This window comes from Suncus etruscus, chromosome 3 (assembly GCF_024139225.1).
Source record: "Suncus etruscus isolate mSunEtr1 chromosome 3, mSunEtr1.pri.cur, whole genome shotgun sequence".
Classification (NCBI taxonomy): domain Eukaryota; kingdom Metazoa; phylum Chordata; class Mammalia; order Eulipotyphla; family Soricidae; genus Suncus; species Suncus etruscus.
The window spans coordinates 138,517,064-138,544,126 of NC_064850.1; the positions used below are offsets into that span (position 1 = coordinate 138,517,064).

The 27,063-nt window shown below is 40.8% G+C and overlaps 1 protein-coding gene across 3 annotated transcripts in view; it reads left to right on the plus strand.

Annotated features, from left to right (window-relative positions):
- Window positions 1-27,063, plus strand: part of SPIRE1 (spire type actin nucleation factor 1) — a 163,778-nt gene that overhangs the window by 16,200 nt on the left and 120,515 nt on the right. For 2 of the 3 annotated variants that reach the window (XM_049770042.1, XM_049770041.1), the window contains exon 2: window positions 15,889-15,923. The exons of the other annotated variant lie outside the window; for it this stretch is intronic. In XM_049770042.1, coding sequence (XP_049625999.1) covers window positions 15,889-15,923 — 35 coding nt within the window. The remainder of the gene's footprint in view (window positions 1-15,888; window positions 15,924-27,063) is intronic. 3 annotated transcript variants of the gene reach the window in all.

The window sequence follows — 27,063 nt, forward strand, 5'->3', positions numbered from 1 at the left end:
TTAAAAATAATAATGTACAGACATACAGTTTACTGTGCTTTCTCTTTAAAAAAAAAAAAAAGGTAAGTATTTCAGGATCCGAGTGATAGCACAGCGAGTAGGAAGTTTGCCTTGCATGTGGTCAACCCAGGTTCGTTATTCAGTCCCTAGAGCCTGGCTCCAGGGGGGAGCCTGCCAGAAGTGATTTCTGAGCGCATAGCCAGGAGTCATAAATACCCTGAGCACGCTGGGTGTGGCCCTCAAACAAACAAACAAAAAGATAAGTCTTTCAAGACTGATAGAGATCTAGTAAAGCAATCTTAAATACATTTGGAAGTTCAGAAAATGATTCTTGAGGCTAAAAATATCTGAAATGTAGGTTTTATTCCCATTATAGCTTAGTTGTCATAAATACTGTCTAGCAGCTTTTCAGCCCGCAGTGTAGAGAGCTCAGCTGAATGTCAGTGTTTAGCTACCAGTGGTAGTTTAATGATTTTCCTATATTATAAATTCTTGAACTTGTCTTTGCTACTTTTTAATTTGTTTCCTTTTCACTTATTTGTATCTTGTAGTCACTTGTATCCTTTTGGGAGTGAAGGGAAATTATATTTTTATTAATAATAAGAAATAAAAATGTGGGCCTGGAGAGATAGCACAGCGGCATTTGCCTTGCAAGCAGCTGATCCAGGACCAAAGGTGGTTGGTTTGAATCCCGGTGTCCCATATGGTCCCCTGTGCCTGCTAGGAGCTATTTCTGAGCAGACAGCCAGGAGTAACCCCTGAGCAACACCGGGTGTGGCCCCAAAACCAAAAACAAACAAAAAAAAAGAAAGAAAGAAAGAAAAATGTAAATAAAATCTTCCCTCCGGATCTTGTAACCAATTTCATTCAAGACTCGTAAGATTAAGACATAAGGGGCCGGGAAGGTGGCGCTAGAGGTAAGGTGTCTGCCTTGCAAGCGCTACCATAGGACGGACAGCGGTTCGATCCCCTGGCGTCCCATATGGTCCCCCCAAGCCAGGGGCAATTTCTGAGCTTATAGCCGGGAGTAACCCCTGAGCGTCAAATGGGTGTGGCCCAAACAAACAAACAAACAAACAAAAAAGATTAAGACATAATTCAGTCATAAATTTGATTGATTTCATTGTCTGATACATATATAATTTTTATAATTTAAATTATGGAATAATAGCTGCTTTATTACTCTGACTTTGTAACTAATAATTATTTTTATTCTATTCATATTTTAAAAAACAATATTTTAGTCATAAGCATAATAAAACATAATTTAGGATGTTACAGTAGGTGTTTCTTGCATTAAATAATTAACGATGGGGCTGGATGGCGGTGGATTTCTCTCCGTGCCATCCCAGTCCACGTGGCTCTGCAACCTCCATGCAGTTGGCGAATCCCAGGCCCAGGTGAAATCACTCACTCACAGTCAGGCGTCAGGAAGCAACAACTTTATTCAAGCCCTAGCCACCACGTGTGTGTGGCCTATTCATAACCTTTCAAGCACAGCAATATTTTGCTAGCCCTGCATCTTATTTCCTGTTAGCCATCTTCCCTTTGGGCTCCATGCTGGTCAAAGACCAGAACACAAAAACCCAGAAGCCAAAGCGCACAGCAGCGCAGAAAGGGCAAAGAGCCAAAAGGGCAAAAAGCCAAAAAGGCCCCAATTCCCTTGGTCCAAGCCTTATTTAACATTTTCCAGACCCCTCCCAGGAATGGGAGGGTCTAGCAGGTAAGGTTACACCTACTATCCGGTTCCCAAGACCCCTCCCAGAAATGGGTGGGTCTCAGGGTCTCAAATAGGTACACCCACAGGTGTTCTTCACATGTATAAAACTTTCATATTTATGGATTAGCACATAATGCAAATAAGTAAAGGTTAAACATCTGTGCAGTTTTTATAGTTTAAATCAGCTTTCCTCAAATTGATTGAGGATTACATAACATATTTGATAAGTGGCTATGGATTGCAATTATATCTCTAAAGAAAGCTCAAGTTTAAGAATAGGAGAGCAGATATTTCTCTGACAAGATTCTTCTTGGCTAGGATGGTTTCATACACAATCAGATACATCAAACAGACAGATGTTAAGGAGACTACACAGTGGCTTATATGGGATGAATGAGAGCCAGACTTATTCTGTTGGTACGAGATGGGAGGATGTTGGAATAGGCTCTTGCTAGTTGGCCTGCTATATTCACCTGCTAGTACAAAATTCCCCCTGATTGTACACCTGCTAGTAACTCTCTCTCTTTCTCTCTCTCTTCTCCCTTTCTCTCTCTCTTCTCTCTTTCTCTCTCTCAATCTCTCTCTCTCTCTTACACACACACACACACACACACACACACACACATATTACAGAACACAGAATTTTCCCTGCTAGTTCACCTCTTCATATATTTTGCTTAGGGACATATTCTCCTTTTTTTTTTTTTTTTAATTTATGTTTTGACGGGCCCGGAGAGATAGCACAGCGGCGTTTGCCTTGCAAGCAGCCGATCCAGGACCAAAGGTGGTTGGTTCGAATCCTGGTGTCCCATATGGTCCCCCTGTGCCTGCCAGGAGCTACTTCTGAGCAGACAACCAGGAGTAACCCCTGAGCACCGCTGGGTGTGGCCCAAAAACCAAAAAAAAAAAAAATTTATGTTTTGACCACATCTGGTGGTTCTCAGAGCATACTACTGACTCCGTGCTCGGGGATCACTCCTGACAGTGTTGGGAGAACCTTATGGAATATCAGTGATAGAACTGGGGTCAGGGTCAGTTGTGTGCAAGGCAGGCACCTTATCTTTTGGTCCTCTGTTATTTTTGTTTTGTTTTTTTTTGTTTGTTTGTTTTTGGGCCACACCCAGTGATGCTTAGGGGTTACTCTTGGCTATGCGCTCAGAAATCACTCCTGGCTTGGGGAACCATATGGGACACTGGGGATTGAACCAAGGTCTGTCCTGGATCAGCCGTGTGAAAAGCAAATGCCCTACTGCTGTGCTGTAGCTCTGGCCCCATGTTCTTTTTTTTTTTGGGGGGGGGGTCATACCTGGCAGCGCTAAGAGGTTACTTCTGCATCTGTGCCCAAATCACTGCTGGCAGGCTTGGGGGACCATATGGGATACTGGGAATAGAACCGGGTTCTATCCTGGTTTGGCTGAGTGCCAGGCAAATGCCCTACCACTGTGCTATTGCTCCGGCCCCTGCCAGAAAGAAAAGTAAGAAAAGTGATATAGTGATGTGATCTTAATGTATTTCTGAGGTATCATGAACTTTAAAGAATTAATGTTTGAAGTAATGACAGTAAAGAAAAAACTTTAATACAAATCCAGTTTACAAAAAAAAACCCTGTAATTTTTATCACCTTATCTTCTAATATCAGTGTCAGAAATATGGCCCTTTGTTTCTTTGTTTCTTTGTTTCTATGGCAGACATTGCTAATATAAGCACCTCCTATAATTTCTATAAAGTATACTTAGTCCACACTCTTCCAAAGACAGCATTCTGTTTTGTGACTTTGGGGTGGGGGAATTGCGGCCTCATCTGACTTAGGGGCTAGGGCTATTCCTGCCTCTGTGCTAAGGGTTTGCTCTTGGTGATGTTCTGGGGACCAGGCTGCATGCATGGCAAGTACTCTACTCTCTGTACTTTCTCCAGACAGGATAGCATTCTAGACAGTCACTTTATTGATTTAGCATTGGCACAAGAGATCTTTCACTATTTGTTATACATTTTGATTGTTGCTAAGTTACATACATATATATTTTAAGTTTTGTTGAGAATGTTATGATAAGAACGAAATATTTTTCAGTGAAAAATATTTAATGATTATTCTATGAGAGAACACAACCTTAATTAAGGTTACTGAATAGGAAGAAAAAGAAAGTAACAGTAATAATAAGATTTTTGTTTGTTTTTTTTTTTCTTTTTTTTGAGGGGCACACCCTAAGGCACTCAGAGGTTGCTCCTGGCAAACTCAGGGAACCATATGGGATGCCGGGGATCAAACTTGGTTGGGTTGGTTTGTCAGTCGGTTGGTCCCAGGTGTGAAGCATGCAAGGCAAATACCCTACCACCGTGCTATTACTCCAGCCCCCGAGATGTTGAAAATATTTGTTTGTTTATTTATGTATGTATGTTTTTGTAGGGCCACACCCGGTGGTGCTCAGGGGCTTCTCCTGGCTTTGCACTCACAAATTGCTCCTGGCAGGTTCAGGGACCAGAGAGGATATGGGGATCGAACTGGGTCCGTCCCAATCGTCCTCATGCAAGGACCTACCTCATGCAAACACCCTACCACTGTACTATCACTCCAGCCCTAATTTCCTTAAAATTTAAAAGAGCAGGGTAAGAGTACAGTGGGTAAGGCATTTGCCTGGCATGTAGTCAACCTGGGTTCCATCACTGGACCTATATGTATGGTCTCCTGAGCCAACCAGGAGTGATTGTTGATGCAGAGCTAGGAGGAACCCCTGAACACTGCCAGATATGCCCTCTCCCCCCAAAAATACCCTAAAGAATAAGAATTTAAAAGCTCATTGTCCTGGTGGATTTGGCATAGATACCTTGAAAATTGTTCAGTGATGTTTGGAAGGATGCCTTTAGTTTAATACATTTCTGACAGAGGTGTTCAGCATAGATCCACTAAAAATAGCATTTTTCTTAAGTTTGGAGTCTTGCCACAGAATTGAAGAGATAGGATGGGGTTAAGACACTTGCCTGGCATACAGCCAATCTTTGTTTGATCTCTGGCTCTGCAAATAGTCCCCTGTGTACCACAAGGATTGATCCCTGAGCAAAGATCCAGGAATAAGCCCTAAATGCTACTAGGTATGACCCATCTTTCTCCCTCTCAGTCTCTCCCACCTCCTCGAGAAAATCGTCAGATCATCTAAATAAGGTTGCAACCAGAATTCAGAATAGTGAGATGAAAATGATAATGACCTAAATTAGTCCTTTAGTCATTCATTCCACTAATTTTTTTTTTAATTTTTAGAAATATATTTTTTGGGGCCGGAGAGGTGGCACTAGAGGTAAGGTGTCTGCCTTGCAAGCGCCAGCCAAGGAAGGACCGCGGTTTGATCCCCGGCATCCCAGATGGTCCCCCCAAGGCAGGGGCAATTTCTGAGCGCTTAGCCAGGAGTAACCCCTGAGCATCAAATGGGTGTGGCCCCCCAAAAAAGAAATATATTTTTGGGTTTTGTGTCAAACCCAAACCCTTCAAATAAGTAAATGCTCAGGCGTTACTTTTGGCTTTATACTCAGGAATCACTCCTAGCAGTACTCGGGAAACCATAGGGATGATGGGGATTGAATTCAATTTAGCAAGACAACACCTTGCTTTACCTCCTGTACTATCATTCTGGCTCTCATTTTGTTTTATTTTATCCTTTAACTTTTTTGGGGGGGGGTCACACCCGGATGTGCTCAGGGCATATTTCTGGTTCTATGCTCAGGAATCACCCATGGTGGGCTCACAGGACCATAATGGATGCCTGGGAACAAACTCAGGTTGGCTGCAATGCAATGCAAACTCCCTTGCTGCTATACTATTGCTCCAGCCCACTTAATTTTATTTTATTTTATTTTTGTTTGTTTGTTTTTGGGCCACATCCGGTGACGCTCAGGGCTATGTGCTCAGAACCTGGCTTGGGGGACCATATGGGATGCCAGGGATCGAACCTAGGTCCATCCTGGGTCAGCTGAGTGCAAGGCAAATGTCGTACCACTGTGCTATCACTCCAACCCCCTCTGTTAAATTTTTTTACTCATTCAAATTTTATTTTGTTTTGTTTTGGGGTCACATCCAGTGTTGCTCGGGGTTCACTCCTGGTTGTTCAGAGAGACAATATGGGGTGGCAGTAAAAGATGGCCCCTGGAAATAAAAGAGGAGGAGGACCTAAGTGTCTGTGAGTTCTTTATCTGCAGAAAAGTTGAGCAAGCTGAGGAAGTGTCACCTGTATTTCCTGTAGGCTCCATTCTGTGTGATGATGGGCTTTGCATCATTGTCTGTCTGCCAAGTTGAGGGATACAGTGCACTGCTTTTTGGATTTAGAAGAGAAGAATCAGGGCCGGAGAGATAGCATGGAGGTAAGGCATTTGCCTTTCATGCAGGAGGTCATCGGTTCGAATCCCGGCGCCCCATATGGTCCCCTGTGCCTGCCAGGAGCAATTTCTGAGCCTGGAGCCAGAAATAACCCCTGAGCACTGCCGGGTGTGACCCCCCCAAAAAAAAAAAAAAAAAGAAGAGAAGAATCTTTGAGATTTGTTTTCTTCTTGTAGAGAAGCTCAAAACTTAATAACAGTGCTATTATTTATTAAGTGCTAGTTTCAGACAGGTCACGACCACACAATTTACTTTGGTCATTACTTTGATGCCGTGCAACAACCTTATGAAACACTGTTGTTCTTCCACTTGACGAATAGGAAACAGAAGTAAAGCGTACACTTTTTGCTGTAGCCCACCTGAGATTCAAACCCCAAAGTCTGGCCTTGATCTCATATGTGCTCTACTGCTATGGTTTCAAGGGTGAGTTCTTACAGTGTGGGGGTTCTTGACAGGATTAGACTGCACTGGCTAGCCCCAAGGTCATCTTTGTGAGGGTGAGAGTGTCATGTTGTTCTGACTTTATGCATTTGTGGTCTGAATCAAATCACCACTCATTCTGTGACTTCACGCAACATAAACGTCTTCTTACATGTGTGAGAGTGAGAGGTCTAAAACTTGTTCTTATACATATAATCAGGGGCTTGGCAGGAATGTCTTTTGCTGGGGGCTGCAGAAGAAACTGCTTCCTCACTTTCATTATTTATTGAACTCTCACATTCCTTGTTTTGTTCCCCCGTTCTATTTTGTTTGTTTGTTTTTTTGGGTCACACCTGGCAGCACTCACCTGGCTCTATGCTCAGAAATCACTCCTGGCAGGCACGGGGAACCATGTGAGATGCCGTGATTTGAACCACCGTCCTTCTGCATGCAAAGCAAACACCCTTTCTCTATGCTATCTCTCTGGCCCCTGTTCTCCCCCACTTCTTGTAGTGACATCATTCCAGTCTCATCTTCCATGCTTCCATCTCCCTCTGTTACTCTCATATCTGTTTTAAGCAGACCCTGTGATTGCTTTGGGCCCACCTGAATAAACCAGGACAAACTTGCCATCTCAATGTCCATACAGTAATTGCAGTTGCAAAATCCCTTTGCTGTGTAAAGAAACATAAAGTAGCATGTCCCAGGTTCTGGAAATGAGAGTGTGACAATATTGGTGGTGGCTATTGTTTGACTCAATGGGAATTGTTTCAATGGGAATTGAAAATAGTATCCTTGTACTTTGTAGAGATATAGCAATCTCTACGATTTATTTTGTTTGTTTTGTTTTTGGACCACACCAGTGACAGCGGCACTCAGGGGTCACTCCTGTCTCTTTGCTCAAAAATCGCTCCTGGCAGGCTCTGGGAACCATATGGGATGATGGGAACCAAACCTGAGTCCATTCGGGTTGGCTGCGTGCAAAGCAAATGCTTTGCTGCTGGGATATCACTCCAGCTACAATCTCTATGATTTTATTTATTTATTTATTTTTGGTTTCTGGGTCACACCCGGCAGCGCTCAGGGGTTACTCCTGGCTCTACACTCAGAATTCGCTACTGACAGCCTCAGGGGACCATATGGGATACCGGAATTTGAACCACTGACCTTCTGCATGTAAGGCAACTGCCTTATCTCCATGCTATCTCTCCATCCCCAATCTTTGATTTTTAAAAATTTTTCGTTTTTAGTAATAATTCGAAAATACACTTAGTGTAGTACCTTGGCTTATGCCATTGTTCAGCTACAACTTTTGGTATTTGGAATATTGTTATCCAGGACACCATCACATGAGGCAGAAAAGGTACTATTAGGCCTGGAAAGAGGTATAGAATACAGAAAGTGATTTTTGATTTGGCCATGACTGACTGTGCTCAACATTAACTAACTCCTGATCTATGCTTTGGAATCACTATGCAATACTCAGGAAACCATATGTGGTTCTGGGATAGCACAAGTACTGACCTCATGCAAGGTACACATCTTATCCACCCACTGTTACCAGCTCTTCAGTCTTAGGTAGTGATTTTTTTGTTGTTGGTTTTGCATCACACCCAGTGGTGCTGAGGCATCACTTCTGACAGTGGGACCATATGAGATGCTAGGGATTGAACCCTAGTCAGCTGCATGCAAGACAAATACCCTCCTCACTGTGCTATCGTCTGAATAGTGACTTTTTTTTTTTTTGATTTTTGAGTCACACCCAGAAGCACTCAGGGGTTAGTTACTCTTGGCTTTACACTCAGAAATCACTTCTGGCAGGCTCGGGGGACCATATGGGGTGCCGGGATTCGAACCACCATCCTTCTGCATGCATGGCAAATGCTTTACCTCCATGCCATCTCTCCGGTGCCTAAATAGTGACTTTTTAAATATATTTATGAACAGTATAAAGTAAGTTAAATTTTACAACAATTCTGCATATGATTATCTACACTTTTTAAAATAGTACTAATTTTTGTTTGTTTGGGCGGCGACACCTAACTGAGCTCAGGGATCATTCTTGGCAGTGCTTAGAGGACCATATAGGATACCAGGGATTGAACCTGGGTCAGCTACATGCAAGGCAAATACCCTACCTGATCTTCTATCACTTCAGCCTCCATTTGTTTTCCTATTTTTTTGTTTTTGTTTTTTGGGCCACACCCGTTTGATGCTCAGGGGTTACTCCTGGCTATGCGCTCAGAAATTGCCCCTGGCTTGGGGGTACCATGTGGGACGCCAGGGGATCAAACCGCGGTCCTTCCTTGGCTAGCGCTTGGAAGGCAGACACCTTACCTCTAGCGCCACCTCTCCGGCCCCCATTTTTTTACTCTTTAAATTTATTTTTTCTTTTTGGTTTTGGGACCACATCCACTCGTCCTCAGGGTTTACTCCTGATTCTGTGCTCAAGGACCATATGGAGTGTTAGGGATTGAGTCCATCTGCTACATGTAAAACAAATACCTTATCCATTGCATTTCTCTGATCCCTTACTTTCTTTTAAAGTTTCATATTCTGGGGGCTGTGGAGGACATTTGCCTTGCATGTGGCCAACCTGGATTTGATCCCTGGCATCCCATATGATCCCCTGAGTCTGCCATGAGTGATTTCTGAATGCAGAAGCAGGAATAAAACCCGAGTGCCAAGTATGGCCGCCCCAAAATATAAATAAAAATGTAAAATTCTGTTTTATAAATTTTAGTTATTATCCAAGTCAACAACAATTCTTATTTGATTTTCCTATAGAACATTTATCATAAAAAATTTCAAGACAGAGGACTGGAGGGTTGGGTACTTGCCTGACACATGACTGAGCTAAGTTTGATCCCCAGCATCCCATATGGTCTCCTGAGCGCCTCCAGGAATAATTGTAAGTGCAATGCCAGTAATAATCCCTATGCATCACAAGGTGAGGCCCTCAAACAAACAAACAAACAAACATACACATTTTTCAAGAGTGGGGCCAGAATAATAGTATAGAGCTGGGGTGGCGAACAAGTTTGACACAAAGAGCCAAAATTTTAAACTGTGAGAGTCAGAGAGCCACACCACGCAGTGACCTGCCAAAATAGGCAAACACTCACACAAAAGCATCTAATTTTAACAATAATATATATATATGTATTTTAACAACAATATATTAAACACATATTGCATTTTGCCATTTTGAGTGAGGCTCAAAATCCTGCAGTGATGGTGAGGGTGTGCTGCGTCCTCCACACTAAGAACTAACAGCAAGATGTGACCCAACATGTGGCACACGGGTCCCCCCCACCCCCCTTGCTGGCCCGTGCAGTTATTTCCGAGGGATGGGAGACAGGATGGCGCAGCCTGGGGTGGGACTACGCGCTCGGAGATCTCTCCTCAGAGGTCCTTCCTCAGAAGCAGCAGAACAAAATCCAAACTTGGCAAAGAGCCACAATATACAAAATAATGATAAGAGGCAAAGAGCTGCATTCATTTTGGCCGGGAGCCGCATGCGGCTCGAGAGCCTCGTGTTTGCCATCTCTGGTATAGAGGGTAGAGTACTTGCCTTGTATGCCTCAGACCTGGGTTCAGTCCCTGTTATCCTATATGGTTTCCTGAGTACCACCAGGAGTAATCTCTAGCATTCCTAGGTGTGGCCCAAAAACAACCAAAAAAATTTTTTGAAGAGTAATTTATGACAGTATTACTTAGGACTTCGTTTTAACATATCTACATCCTGTCTCTTTTCCAAAGATTAGTGGTGACAAGACAGCCACCGGGTACTGAACCCCTATAGTAGGCATCTTGCTCTTAAGAGCCCTTAGAAATACTTTTTCCTTCTAATTTTCACTAACCCTGCGAGATAGGTATTATTGACCTTTCTGTAGATGAAAAATCAAAAAATTGAAACTATGTTATTTTGTATTAAGAAGTGATGAAACAACCTCATTTTCCAGTTCTTAAGGCATGTTCTTTAATATTCTACTACGTGGCATTACCAAGGCATCTAAGAGAAAGGCTTATTTAAATAAACTTTTGCTTAAACATTTACAGATCTGAAGAAAATACAATAGCACTAGCACTGTTACAGTAATGATACATTAATTTTTATTTAATTTCTCCTGACAACCAAGGCAAAAGGGAAACTTGATGAGACATGTAATCTTTGGTTAGCAGATATACTAATTTTCTTATTTTCTTTTTTCACACCTGGTTCTTAGAATCTATTTCTGTCACAGTGCTTGGGGTCACTAATGGTGTGGTGCTCAGGAAACATATGCAATGCTAGGGATTGAACTCCAGCCTATTGATCTATTTCTATCACCCAACAAGTATACTTTTTTTTTTTTGGTGCCGAAATCCAGCAGCTGCTGCTGTTGCTGCCTCCTCCTCCCCCTCTTTTTCCTCTTCCTCCTCGTCTTTCTCCTCCTGTTCCTCCTTCTCTTTGTCCTCTTCTTTCTTCTCCTCCTTCTCCTTCCCATTTTTTTTTTTTTATTTTGGGCCACAGCTGGTGGTGCTCGGGGATTACTCTTGCTTGATTCTGTACTCAGGAATCCTAGAGAGCTCAGGAAGTATATGGTATGCCAGGGACCAAAACTAGGTTGGCTGTGTGCAAGACTTTACTATCTCTCCAGCCCCCAAAATTCTTCTTAATTACTGGGCAGTTACACTTACGACATCATATGACACAGAAAAATGGTTTGATAATTTAACAACCAAAATAAAAGTATCCTTTATATATTTTTTTTATCAGTGGCATAGCATTTTTTTGTGTGTGGTTTTTGGGCCACACCCAGCGGTGCTCAGGGGTTACTCCTGGCTCTACGCTCAGAAATTGCTCCTGGCAGGCTCTCATGACTATCTGGGATGCCAGAATCTAACCCGGGTCCATCCTGGGTCATACAAGATGAATGCCCTTCCACTATGCTATTACTCTGGCCCCTGGCTTAGAATTTTTTCATTAAAAATGTAACTTGATACAATCAATATATGATTTCACTTGTATGTGGTTTAGTGAGAAAATAGATGAACTAAATGAATACAATAAAAGACCAATTAGCATTTACAGGGGAACGAGGGAGAGAAGACAGAGGGAATACATATAATATAATATATGTCATATATATATAATATATCTCAACATATATGTCATATATGGTGAGGGATTGGATTTTCATTGTTGGACTAATGTAGTCTGTGCGCACAGTGGATTTCACTGAGGCACACCTGAGACTTACATAATGTCATAATGCAGTGCTGCTTTAATGAAAAATTGGGAAGTTCACAAGCAAAACAAGAAAGTTTTTTATGCTTTGGGAGAACTGGTAATCAATGATAAGAATCTAAATATTTTTATTAATTTGCAGAACATGCTAAAAAAATTGTCTCTAGGAACATGTGTTTTTTTCCTTAAAAAAAAAGAAAAGAAAATCTTGGGGTCAAGAATTTTATATGGATAGTATGTAGGTTAGTGCATGAAGCCAGGATAACAATCTTCTGCATTGCATGACTCCTCTGAGTATCAACAGATAGATCTTTGCAGGTTCCACGGGGGTGGGTTGGGGTGCCCCTGATTCAGGATTCCCCTGAATCCACTAGTAGTTCTCAACCTGTGTATTGGTTTGGAGCTTTATCCACCAAAATAAAAAGAAAATTCTGCAAAATAATATATTTTTATTAATATAAATTGTAACTGGTAAATGAAAGAATTATTTTGTTGGGGAAAATGGATATAATTAAATAATAGTGAAGTTTCAGTGTCCTAACTTTTTTTTGGGGGGTGGGGGACTCACCCGGTGGCCCTCAGAGGTTACTCTTGGCTCTGCACTCAGAAATTGCTCCTGGCAGGCTTGGGGGACCATGTGGGATGTTGGGGAATCGAACCCAGATCTGTCCCGGGTCAGCCACGTGCAAGGCAAACACCCTACCCACTTTGCTTTTGCTCCAGCCCCTCAGTGTCCTAACTTTTGATTCAGAAAAAGCAAACTAATGTATAGGCTTTTCACATTCCATGCTATGATGTGGTGAAAAACTAAGCATGAAGTTGTAGCAATACAGATGTGCTTAGGCTGCAGAATTGCTTAATTGCTACATTTCTGCTTGTTTGGCTTCCTTCCTCCAGGACTTTGTGTACTGGGGATCACAGACCACAGTGATGCCAGCATCAGGCTAGGTACATGCAGGCTGCAGTGAGGATGAATTCAACAGCCTCATGCTTGCAAGGCTGGAGATTTAGCTATTGAATACATTCCAGTCCCTAAATCTGCTTCTTCACTGTTTTTCCCCTTTCTAGTACTAACGTAAAAACTGCTCACAGCTGGCAAGTTTTGAAAAATTAATGCTGTTGTTTGGGTTTGTCTTCTTTCTCTCTCTCTCTCTCTCTCTCTCTCTCTCTCTCTCTCTCTCTCTGTCTCTCTCTCTCCTCTCTCTCTCTTTCTCTCTCTCCTCTCTCTCTCCCTCCCTTCCTCCCTCTCTCCTTCCCTCCCTCCCTCGCACCCCCCCCCCCGTGTTTGTCTTTTTGAAGGGGAAGCTCAGAGGACCTGGGGATCACTCTTGGTGATATTCACCCAAACAGGCTAGATGATTTATGCTGGGGCCTGAGGATGTGATGTGTGTAGGCCCCGATGTGTCAGTGGTCCACAGGGCCACACCAGACTCAGGGGCCTGTAGGGCTATTCTCAATGATGATGAGATTGGGGGATGAGGTGTTAGGGATGAAGTGGATCCTCTACATTAGCCAAATGCCCCCCTCGCTCCTGTGTGTTCTTCCTGGCTCAACATCCAAGTCTTTGAGAACTTGGAAAACATTCAGGTGCCATTCATTTCTTCTCCCCGAATTCATTTTTTTAGCTAGTCCTGTTGATGTAGTACTGGAGTCAGCCAATTCCCCAGAAATAATTGCAAATGAGGCTATTCCTCTTCTCCTTCCTTTGGGGAACATGGCTAAGAAATGTGTGTTTTCAAAGCTGTGTGGGAGCTCTAGATCTAGTTGTCCACCACAGACTCTGTCCTTTCTACAAATTATGTTTGTTTCTGTTTTCTTCCCACAGTGGAAATGGTGAGCCCTGGCAGCATCAATTTATTTACTCATTTGTCCAGCACTATACTCCATGCAGTTTTAGAATTTTTCATGACTCAACTACCAACAAAAGTCTTACTAAATAAAATTCTGGATTTCTTTTCAATTATCTATACCGTAAGAATGCTGCCCACTACGGTGGGGAGACAGTTTGTTAAGGATGAATGCATGCTTTGTACATAGGAGCCCTGGGTTTGATCTTCAGCACACTGTGCCCCCCTCCCCCAGCACCTTTGAGAAAGATTTCCAGGCACTGAGCTGGGAGCCTCCCTCTACTGAATGTGGCCCTAAAACAAAATGCAAGCATATGGCCAACTGTAAATGTACACTTAGGGCCCGGAGAGATAGCACAGCGGCGTTTGCCTTGCAAGCAGCCGATCCAGGACCAAAGATGGTTGGTTCGAATCCGGGTGTCCCATATGGTCCCCCGTGCCTGCCAGGAGCTATTTCTGAGCAGACAGCCAGGAGTAACCCCTGAGCACCGCCGGGTGTGGCCCAAAAAAAAGAAAGAAAAAAATGTACACTTAGTTACTTTTAAAGAGCTTACTCTTACAATTTTTCTCAATACCATATTTATCTTTTCTTCCTGTTTCCTTCCACCTGCTTGCCTTTGCTCCTTTCCTCCCTCCCTCCATCTTTCCTTCCTTCTCCCCTCCTAACTTGTTTTTTTCTATTCAGAGAAGGCACTCAGTAAATGTTTGCCAAACAGTAGTCTATGCCCTTTTCATAGTTGTTTCTCTCTCCCAGTACTTTTCCCAAGTTAAATCAGTTACCATTTCTGTAAAGGTTAATAATCTACTAAGAGCATTATGGTCCAAACAGGCATCATGTTAATGTATGTTAATATATAACTAACATATAATTTTATGTAAGAATATATAACTTACTAAATACATGTACATAAATATTTTATGTAGCCATATATAATCTGAAGTTACTGCTTGTAAGTAATTTTTAGTTCATAGAATCTTTTTTAGGTTCATTTTAGTTCCAACCAATAGTTTACATTAGGCATTAGGTCATAAAAAGTATGGCTTTCAAGGTTATTTTTCATTTTAAGAGATTGGAGGCAAGAAGTGGTATATCATCACAGACTCTAAGGTGTATAAATTCTAAATTTACAAAATATTACAGGATCAGAATAGAGAGAGGGTAGATTGTTTGCCTTGCACATGCTGCTGAACTGGGTTTGATCTCTGGTATTCCATAAGGTCCTCCAAGCACCACCAGGAATAATTCCTGAGTACACAGCCCGCAGTAACCTCAACATCACCAGGTGTGGCCCCTCAAAAAACAACCAAACAAACAAAAATTTATTGACTAGGGACAGAGAAAGAGTACAGTGATTAAGGTTTTATATGCAGCTGCCCCGGGTTCAGTGCTCAGTACCATATATGGTCCCCTAAACATGGAACTAGGAGTAAGCCTTGAGAACTGCCAGGATGGTTCATATGGAATAAAGACAAAATCACAGACCATCACTGTTGTCTCGTTGTAGAGGTAGTAGAAGAGAGAGGAAAGAATCGTTAGAGGATAGTATTGCAAGGAAAGAGGCAGCAGTAAATGTTTAGCTGTGCCTAATGAACAGTGAAATTTAAGAAGTATCAATTGAGAGACTACATGTTTTAGTATTCATTATAAGTGTATATTGTTTTGTTAAAGCAATTTAGTAAATGATATTCCTTTAAAATAGCTCTTTAAGGGCATGGAGACATAGTACAACAGATAGAGTGCTTGCCTTGCATGCAGCTAATCCAGATTTCATCCCTGGCATTCCATATAGTTACCCCAACTTCCACCATTAGTGATCCCTGAACACAGAGCCAGGAGTAAGGTCTGAGCAGTTCTGTGTGTAGCCCAAAAGAAAAGACCAATACAAAGTTTTTAAATTAAAGAAGTACATCTTAATCACCTTTATTGACAGGACTGTATAATTATATATGTTCCTTGGTATTATGTATCAGTGATAAAGAAATAGTAGTAATTTTGGTACAGTCAAGAATTGCTCAGTTCTAGTTAGTCTTTAGTAATCCTGTATTGGAAGAATTTACCAAGTTATATGTTCAAGAGAAAGAAATATAGTAAGAGAAAATATATTTGAAACATGTTTTCTCTCATTGATATGATTATATTATCTTTATTTATTTTGCTCAGGGATCATTTCTGGTGGGGTTTGGGGGGATATATGGCGTGCCAGGGATCAAATCAGGGTCATCTGTATACAAAGTAGGTGCCTTACTTTTTATGTTAATAACAAGTCAATGTTCTTTGAAAGTAACTTTTGAATTTTTATTACAGGTAAAATGGGATATTCACATTGTACAGAAACAGAGGTAAGAGAAATGTTCACATATTTTTTTAATAAATCAGCTTTATAGTCCTATTAAGACTAGTTTGAAGACAAAATGATCTCATTTAATGTTCTTGTTCTTCTGTAAAGATATACGGAAAGCAGTTTATGTCTTTCAGATTTAGGAAGAAAAAAATCTCTATGTTAGTATATGTTAGTGTTACAAAAATTAGTTTAAGATTATTTCTATGTTATTATATGTGGATTTGAATTAAGTAGGAGTACTTAGTAGGAACACTCAGTACTCCTAGTAATCGTTCATGCTCACTTTTCAAAATCTGCTTTACTATAATAATTCATTTTAAATGTAAGGACATTTTTGAGCTAATTGGTTTAGGGGAAAGGGACATGTAATTAGTTTTAGTGAAGCTAAAAATGGAGTATACGCAGTTTCTGTGTAAAATGGCTAATTTTTAATAACTTGCATTAAAATTCTGGTTGTAAAATTTAAGTAATCTTCACAGATTTTTCTGTGTTCTTTGCTAGTAGCACCTATGGGTTATGTCTGTGTGGTCTTTTGTTAATGGCAATGACTAAATATAATATTTGATTATCTTTCATTTTTATATGTGTATTTTTGTAGGTGTCAGTAGATTTTAACTTATTTTAAGCAAAATATAAGCTATTTTAAATACAAAATTTTCACATGATAAGCAAAAATGTACTTTTGATTTCAGAAGTTGTACAATTCAGCCAAAGGTTCTATTTAACTTTGAAATTAGATAATGGTTTTCAAAGAGCTTTAAAAAATAGTCAGACTTACTTTTATGTTGTGAGAAGTTTTTTGTGCTCTTTAGGATGATATAAGAGAGTGGGATTTGATTGGGTTTTTAGATCTGAGTTCTCTTTGGTTTCTGAGGTATATCTTTTAGACTACACAATTTTGAGTAAATGGTACTTTCTCTCTTGTAGTTTTTGTTTTTTTTGTTTTTTTTTTTTTTTTTGGTTTGGGCCACACCCTGTGACGCTCAGGGGTTACTCCAGGCTATGCACTCAGAAGTCGTTCCTGGCTTGAGGGACCATATGGGATGCCGGGGGATTGAACCGAGGTCATCCTAGGCTAGTTCTGGCAAGGCAGACACCTTACCTCTAGCACCACCACGCCAGCCCCTCTCTTGTAGTTTTTAATCTGTAAAATGTTATAGTCCCTTTTAATCTTGGGTGTTGTGAAGTGTTAAAGATAATATATGTGAAATTTTTTTAACATTTAAAACTATTATTGAGGTAACATGGTTTATAATGTTAATAGCTATGCGTTTGCCAATGTTTTATATGAGTCAGCATTCATTGCTTTAGATAATGAAATATGAAGACTTTTTTTCTCACAAGATGTAATTTTAAATCTCATTCTGTCTAATTATGTTATATTGTTATGAAATCATCATGGCTTTGTTGTCGGTGACTGGCTTTCCAAAATATTGTCATTGGGGTTGTTTCAGTTATTCCTGGTGGGCCACCCAAAAATTAGTTGGTGAGTGCAAGGAAGACATAGAGTGGAAAAAGGAGCCATTTTAAGAGTGTTAGCTGATTCCTTGGTAGCTCAGAGTGTTGCTGGGTGAAGTGAGTGCAGAGTGCAGACTGATGAATGTCTGCTGAAGCTCCTTTACCATTCTGTCCCTGAACCTTGGCAAGCTGCATGGTGGTCAGTGTGGTGTGTGAGCTGGCCCTTACTACTTGGATTTTCAGGGTCAAATGTTCTCAGGCTGATGAGGCAAGGTTTTTTTTCCTCTTTGTGGTAAAAGGTTAAGTCAGTCCTTACCTCGCTTGGATTTTCTGGATTGTGTATATCATAGAAAAAAACTTCAGGAAAAAACAAATAGTGAAGTAAAATAGTTTTATTAAGGGGTGTGTGTGTGTGTGTGTGTGTGTGTGTCAGAGAGAGAGAACTAGAGATGTATTTTGAATTTTAAATTTTGAATTCAGTGTGTGTGTGTCAGAGAGAGAGAAAGTAAGAGAGAGAGAGAGAGAACCAGAGATGTATTCTTTTTTTTTTTTTTTTAGAGACATATTCTTAATTTTGAATTCAGCTCTTAATTTTAGGAATGAGGGGACGGGGCCTTGGACAAGGGACCACCTCCAGCAGACTTGAGGGCCCCTGAAAGCAGAGATCAGGTCTCCCCACAGGCAAAGCATGTACTCTAACCCTTGAGTTGTTTGATCCAGAATCTTAATTTCTTTGGACTAGAACTCCTAGGATCCTTTCAAGGACAAACTAATTTTGAAATAATACTAAGACATTATTGCTGTTGCTTTTACTGCTCAGGCTAGCTTTTTATTTATTTATTTATTTATATATTTATTTATTTATTTATTTATTTTGGTTTTTGGGCCACACCCGTTTGACGTTCAGAGGTTACTCCTGGCTATGGGCTCAGAAATCGCCCCTGGCTTGGGGGGGATCATATGGGATGCCACGGGATCGAACCATGGTCCGTCTTATGCTATCGCTGGCAAGGCCGACACCTTACCTCTAGTGCTACCTTCCCGGCCCCAGGCTAGCTTTTTATTAAACCAAGCCTTTAACTATTGGAAGCATGCAAAACAATACCATTATTCTTAGCCATTATTCTTAATTAAGTTATATTTATTTTTATTTATTTTTTGTTTTTGGGTCACACCCTGAGGCGCACAGGGGTTACTTCTGGCTCTGCTCTCAGAAATCACTCCTGGCTGGCATGGGGGACCATATTGGATGCCGAGATTCAAACAACTGTTGGTTCTGGGTTGGCTGTGTGCAAGTCAAATGCCCTACCACTGTGCTATCTCTCTGACTCCTCTATTTAATTTTTTTCTAAAAGTGTTACCTATATTAATGTTGTTACATATTTTAAAATTGTGTTTAGGGGCCGGGCGGTGGCGCAAGAGGTAAGGTGCCTGCCTTGCCTGCGCTAGCCTTGGACGGACCGTGGTTCGATCCCCCGGTGTCCCATATGGTCCCCCAAGCCAGGAGCAACTTCTGAGCGCATAGCCAGGAGTAACCCCTGAGCATCAACGGGTGTGGCCCCCCAAAAAAATTGTGTTTAGTGATTTTGAGGGCTAAAATCAGTGCCTTTTACATGGGAAGCAAATTATCTATATTTCTGGTCTGCATAATTTTGTGTGTGTATATTTGGGTTTTTTGGGGGGTGGGGCCACACCGGTGATGCTAAGGGATTTACTACTGGCTATGCACTCAGAAATTGCTCCTGGCTTGGGGGACCATATGGGACTTCGGGGGATCGAACTGAGGTCAGTCCTTGGTCAGCCGTGTATTAGGCAAACCCCTTACCACTGTTCTATTACTCCGGCCCAAAGCCATTTATTTATTTATTCATTTGTTTGTTTGTTTTGTATGTTTGTTTTGTTTTTGAGTCACATCCAGCATTTCTCAGGGATTACTCCTGGCTCCACGTTCAGAAATTGCTCCTGGCAGGCTCTGGGGACCAGATGGAATGCTGGGGTTTGAATCAATGACCTTCTGCATGAAAGGCAAATGCCTTACCTCCATGCTATCTCTCCAGCCCGCCATTTTTTTTTATTTTGATTTGGGGCCACACCTGGTGGTGCTCAGGGGTTACTCCTGATTTTGCACTCAGAAATCGCTCTGGTTGGCTCAGGGGATCATATGGGATGCTGGAATTGAAACTGTGTCCATCACGGGTCAGCTGCATGCAAGGCAAACACTCTTAAGTGCCGTTATTTTTAAATGATTCTAGTTGATTAAAAAACTTAGATTAAAAATTTTAGTTTATTCATCTAAGTTCAAATTGAGAGAAAGTTAGTAGGTAATAGGTTCATAAGCAAAAGCACCTTGGACTTAATAGTTTTAAAGTATAAAAGGACCCTCAACCAAGAAGAGAAACTGAGGTGAGGGGAGGAAATGAGAGGTGTTTCTCCCTGTGAAAGAATTCCTTGAAGGCTGAGAAAGATAAAACCAGAGTACTGAATTAGACCAAGGAAAGTTAAAAGAAACTTTAATATAGGAATTTAAGCCAGTCTTTCTGAAAGTGAGACGATAGGGTCATTTCTGAGGATGAGGCTATACAGGTGATGAGACTACACAACGTTGAATCTCTTGTGTTTTAATCATTTTTTGTAGAATCTGAGATGAGTGTCTCACTACTTTTTTTGTAGAATTGAGAAGAGCGTCTCAGTTTTTTGTAGAATCTGAGAAAAGGAGTCTCACTCCATGTTGTAATGCAAACTCACTGGAACCCTTTTTTTTTGGGGGGGGGTCACACCTGGTGATGCTTAGGGGTTATTCCTGTCTGCACTTAGGAATTACTGTTTATACTCGACTATAAGCCAAGTTTTTCCGGCACAAAATTTGTGCCGAAAAATCCGAACTCAACTTTTGATTTGGTACATGCGCACTGAATCCAGTGCATGTAGTCTCCAGTCATCTTCTGCTGTCTGCTGGAGTGGGCAGTGCTTTAGCTCGGTCCACTAGTCGAGGCTGAGCTGAAGAGGTAGGTGCCTGAACTGCACTGGATGCCACTGAACTATTTAACCCACAATATTCTGCGCTTTGCATGAGACCAACAGCAGTGATGATAATATCTGTGAACTCAGTGATAATGACAATGTTTATGCTGATACCCTCACATCAGATACAGCTGAAGCTCTGTTTGGACATACAGATGATGATGAGGAAGAGGAATAAAGTTTTGAAGGATTTTAACCTTTGTGATTTAGTTTGATTTCCTGTTAATCTACAGTTTTCTGCACTTTATAGTTTTAAAGTTATTGTTGCTAGTTGACAGCTTTTCTTTAGCAATAAATATTGAAAAACATTTTTGGGGGGTCACACCCGGCAGCTCAGGGGTTACTCCTGGCTCTACACTCAGAAGCTGCTCCTGGCAGGCTCTGGGGACCATATGGGATGCCAGGATTCAAACCTCCGTCCTTCTGCATGCAAGGCAAACGCCTTACCTCCATACTATCTCTCTGGCCCCAAATATTGAAAAACATTTAACCAACTGATTCCTCAATTATTGTACTTGTTTTGGGTATATATTTTTATTTTTGAAATTTACCAGTGGCTGCTGCATTTTCCACCTGGCTTATACTTGAGTCACTAAATTTTCCCAGTTTTTAGGGTAAAATTGGGGAGGGGTCAGCTTATATTCAAGTATATGCAGCAATGTACAGCTATTCTTCTCCCACTCTCAGAGAGGCTTATAGCTCTGACTATGTATAAATCTGAATGACTGATCCTGCTCTCTTGGGTGCTTGGTGAGTTTAACCCTTATAACAGTTATGAAAACTGTTATTCAAGAAATATAAATTAAATATCAAGAAGTTAGAGTTATAGCCAGGACATGGCAGAATCACTTAGCTTCACTTTATGTTTGTCTTCATCTATCTGCAGAGTAAGACAGCATCATTGCCAACAATTAGTGGGACAGTGAAGTGGCGGAGTGTCTCTTCTGTTTTGTTTAAGCTTCTTACCTGTAACCATTTCAAATGCTAGCATTCTGTAGACAGGTAGCTGTAGATGTAAGGTTCACTAAGAAATAAAGTCCAGGAAACTTTAAATTAATATGTGCTGAATTGATTTGTGAAGTGGCCTGATTCTAAGTAGTTCTGAACAATTCAAGAATTGTTCTATATATTTAAACCTTCAGGGAAATCAGACCTAGAATTAGCCTGCTTTGTGGAGGAACCCAAATATCTTGAGACTGATCTAAGAAATAAATCAGAGTTAGTACCTTAGACTTTTTCAATTCTGGGTTTATATGTTTTTTTTTGGTTTTTGGTTTTTCGGGCCACACCTATTTGATGCTCAGGGGTTACTCCTGGCTAAGTGTCAGAAATAGCCCCTGGCTTGGGGGGACCGTGTGGGACGCCGGAGGATTGAACAGTGGTCTTTCCTTGGCTTGCAAGACAGACACCTTACCTCTAGTGCCACCTCACCGGTCCCTGGGTTTATATGGTTTTTTGACCCAAATTGAACTATATGATTTTTTTTCAATATTTCATTTTCTTTTTTTGTTTGTTTGTTTGTTTTTGGGCCACACCTGGTGACACTCAGGGGTTATCCTGGCTATGCTCTCAGAAATCGCTCCTGGGTTGGGGGACCATATGGGACACCAAGGGATCGAACCGCTCTCCTTCCTAGGGTAGACCAGGCAAGGCAGACGCCTTACCACTTGTGCCACTGCTTCAACCCCTCAATATTTCAGTTTCTCTTCTTTTTTTCCTTTCTCACTTTTCTCTCCCTGTTTCCTCTTTCTTTGTTTACTTCTTTCTCTCCTTTGATTCTTTTTTTCTGTACTAATTCTATATCAATCTGTGTCCATATTTATTGGCATATTTATCTTCTTTACATTGAGTTATAAAAATATATATTCTAGATACAAGTTCCTTAGATAAAGAATTTTAAAATATTTTCTCTCATCTATAGTTGGTATTAAGTTTCTTTATGTTGTCTTTTGAAGCATAAAAGCTCTGAAACTTTTTCTTTTCTCATGGCCAAGGACCTCGTAAATTATATACAAGGCAGGTAGTTCACTATTTGAAATACATACTGACTCAAAAGTTTAAAATTTTGACTATTGTTTGGATTAATTTTTTGTATCTTTTCCTTTTACTTGTCTTGTTGTCATATCTGATAATCTATTTCCAAATTTACGGTCATAGAAATTTACTTTATGTTATTTTTGGTGGGAGAGACTCCCTCCAAGTAGGCACAAGGAACTTTGCCAGAGATTCTTGACCAACTGGGCTGGCAATTCAGTGTGAGGGACTCGATGCAGTGCTGCATGAGTATTTGATAGTACTTGGAGTCTACATGGTCGTGCTTGGAAATGCTCAGAGGATATTGTGGTACTAATGATTAAACTGGTTTCAGCTGCATGTAAGACCAGCATTGCAAACCTCAGGGGTCTCAAACTCGTGGCCCGCTGGCCATTTGTGGCCCATTTGCAGCCCTCCGTACAACATTCTCCCTGCCCTAGAGGAATCTTTTTTTGTTTTGTTTTGTTTTGTTTTAGTTGTTTGGATCACACCCCCCCAATGTTCAAGACTTACTACTGACTTTGCACTCAAGGATCATCCTGACTTTGCCTCCTGCGGCCCCCAGGTAAATTGAGTTTGAGACCCCTGCATCTGGCTGAGTTATGTTTTCCTTTAACTGTTTTGCAGTTTTGGCTTTTGCACGTAGGTCTTTGAATTATTTAAATTTAATTTTAGTCTATGGTACGTAGTAAGGGTCCAGCATTATTATTCTTTTGTCAGGGGTTATCTATGGTGATGTGATCCCTCCCTTCACCCCATCATCTCTTCTTTCTTCCTTCCCTCCCTGTCCTGCCTCTTCTCTCTCTTATAATTGAGGTAACATTAGTGTGCTATATTTTAGGTGTATCACCTCTCAGCAACTGTGTATATCATATTCTGCCCCCCATTAAATGTCCAGTCTCCATCCACTACCAAATAATCTTCTCCTTTACTTACTTAGTACCTATATCCTCCCTTCTGATAATCACCATTCTGCTACAGATTCTAAATTGTTTTCTTTTTATGTTTGCTTTGCTTATGTTTTACTAATGAATGAAATAATTTTTTATATTTCACTTAGTATAATCCCTCAAGATCCATTCATGTTGTTATAAATGCCAAGTTTTTTTTATGACCAAGTAGTATTCCACCTAATACTTAACCACTTCTTCAGCTTGTCATCTATGATGGGCATGGGCCATTTCCATTATCTTGGCTATTATAGAAATGTGAAGAATGTAGGAGTTCAGCACTGTTTTTTGAAGAGACTGTTTTCAACATTGAATGATCTTGGCACTGTTCTTAAAAATCATTTGAGCATATTTTTTTCCTGGACTTTAAAGTCTACTCTGATGTAGTGCTATTCTTTTTTTTTGGGGGGGGGGGGCCACACCCGGCAGTGCTCAGGGGTTATTCCTGGCTGTCTGCTCAGAAATAGCTCCTGGCAGGCACGGGGGACTATGTGGGACACCAGGATTCGAACCAACCACCTTTGGTCCTGGATCGGCTGCTTACAAGGCAAACACCGCTGCGCTATCTCTCCGGGCCCGTAGTGCTATTCTATCTTGATTACGATAGTTTTGTTTTGAGTTTTGAATTTGGGTAGTGTGATAAAACACTTGGTTCTTTTACAGATCATTTTGGTATTCCTGAGTTTCCTTTATTTTTAAATGACTTTTAGAAAGAACCACTCATGGGGGCTGGAGTAATAGCACAACTATAGGACATTTGCCTTGCATTCAGTCGACCTGGAATGGTTCTATCCTTGGCATCCCATACTGTCCCCTGAGCCTTCTAGGAGTGATTTCTGAGCATAGAGCCAGGAGTAAATCATGAGCGACGCTGGGTGTCCCTCCCCGCCAAAGAAACTAATTGAAATTCTTTTTTTTTTTTTTTTTTTTGGTGTTTGGGGACACACCCGGTGTTGCTCAGGGGTTACTCCTGGCTGTCTGCTCAGAAATAGCTCCTGGCAGGCACGGGGGACCATATGGGACACCAGGATTCGAACCAACCACCTTTGGTCCTGGATCGGCTGCTTGCAAGGCAAACACCGCTGTGCTATTTCTCCGGGCCTTGCCTTGACTTTCTAACTGGTTTTGGGTAATACTCTTGTATTATTTTATTTCTTAATTAAATTTAATTTAATTAAAAAAATTTTTTTTGGTTTTTGGGTCACACTCAGCAAAACTTGGGGGTTATTCCTGGCTCTGCACTCAGGTATCTCTCCTGGTGATGCTGGGGGAATCCTATGAGATACTGGGAGATGCCAGGATGTCGGGTCAGTTACCAGCAAGGAAAGCATTTTATCCACTGTACTATGCCTCTGGCCCCTGCTCATCTAATTTATGAACATAGTGCATTCTCATTTATATTCTTAAATTTTTCAATAAGTTTTTGCACCTGTTTTGTTAAGTTCTAAAATATTTTATTCTTTTTTTATCATTGACAAAAATTGCTTTTATTATACAATGTTTTATTATGTCTTGTTAGTACATTGTTGGTAAAAACAGTGAAAATAATGTCCTCTGTGCTTATGGTAGAAATGAAAAATATTTGGGCTTCTTGAAATGTAATTTGTGTGTGTGTGTGTGTGTGTGTGTGTGTGTGTGTGTGTGTGTGTGTTAAGTCATACCTGGTAGTGCTCAACTTTAAATCTTGTCTCTGTGCTTATGTATCATTCTTTGTGGCAATCAGAGGACATTATGTGATGCCAGGGATTAAGTCAGAGTTGCTGTATACAAAGCAAGTGTCTTAACCCCTGTAATATCTTTCACTTCAAAATGTAAAGTTTTTAATAGAAGTGTAATTGATATTATAATGTATTAGTTTTAGGAATAGAAAATTTAATGGCTTGATATTTACATAGTAAATGAGCCCCACAATAAGTCTAGGAAACAACTGTCATCAATAGTTATACCATTATTTTTGTGATGAAGACTTTAACGTTTACCTTCTTAAAATTTAAAAATATGATTTTTAGTAATAGTAACTGTAGTCACTATGTTGTATATGTATTATATATATCTTCATGATTTCTAGGTGACTACTTGTTCATTTTGACTCTCTTTACCCATTTTTGGGATATACCTGGCAGTAGTGTTCAGGGTTTGCTTCTAGCTTTGAGGTCAGGGGTCACTTCTGGTGAGGCTTGGGGGATCATATGGAATATGAACCTGGATCAGCTGTATGTAAGGCAAGCACCCTACCTGTTTACTGTTGCTCCCATCCATTATCTTTTTTTTTTTTTCGGGTCGCACCCATTTGATGCTCAGGGGTTACTCCTGGCTAAGCGCTCAGAAATCACCCCTGGCTTTGGGGGACAATTTGGGACGCCGGGGGATTGAACCGAGGTCCTTCCTTGCAAGGCAGACACCTTACCTCTAGCGCCACCTCACCGGCCCATCCCATCCTTTATTTTATCTTTTTAATAAATAAATAATATTGTGTCTCATTTTTTATTTGTCTTTAATGGACACATAAGTTGTTTCCTTAACTTGAATATTATAAATAATACATCGAATTTGGGGTGAAAATATAATTTGCAACTAGTGTTTTTATATTCTTCAGTGATGAATTGTGATGAACTGTTAGATCATATGGTGAGGAATACTTAAAACTATTTGAGTAATTGCCATATGATTTCCATAGGGATTTACTAATTATAGTTCCAGCAGTTATTTTTTCTCTGCTCTTTCCAACATCTTCTATTTCTTGTCCTTTTATAATAATGATTATAGCAGCTGTGAAATGATAACTCACTATAGTTTTGATTTGTATTTCTCTAATGAAAAATTATATGTAAAGCCAGAGGGATAGTACAGTAGGTAAAGTACTTGCTTTACATATAACTGACTTGTTTTGATATCCAACACTGCATATAGTCCACCTGTACTGCCAGGAGTGATCCTTGAGCACAGAGCCAGGAGTAAATCCTGAGCATAGCAGTGTGTGGCTCAAACCCCTCCATTCTCCACCAATTGAAAAGTAGTTTGAGTAGTTTTACGTGCTTGTCAGTTTGTGTATCTTCATTTGTGTAGTGTCTACTTGAGTCTTCTGCCTCTTATTTTGACTGGATTGTTTCTTTGGTTTTGTTTTGGGGCCTCAATTCAGTAGTGGTCGGAACTTATTCCTGGCTTTGCCACTCAGGGATTACACCTAATGGCCTTTGGAGGGGATCATATGTTATGCCAGGTATTAAACTGGGTTGGTCCATGCAAGGCCCTAATGTACTATCACTGCAGTTCCCTTGGCTGATTTTTGTTGTTGTTTTTGAGTTGTATGAGTTCCTTGTTTTTTGTTTTGTTTTGGGGTCACACCCAGTGGCACTTAGGGATTACCCCTGTCTCTGCACTCAGAAATCACTCGTGGCAGGCATGGGGGACCATATGGGATGCCGGGATTCGAACCACCATCTGTCCTGGATCTGCTGCGTGCAAGGCAAATGCCCTACCGTGATGCTATCTCTTTGACCCCTGTATGAGTCTTTTGTATATATTAAGCATTTCCTGGGTTCCATCACCAGAAAAATACAGAAAAACAGGAGGAAAGGTCAGCTTGTGGCTCAGAGGTAGAGCCTCCATCTTGCCACTTCAATCCCTGGCACCACTACAAAGCAACAGAAATAAAATAAACAAAAGCAGAAAAGA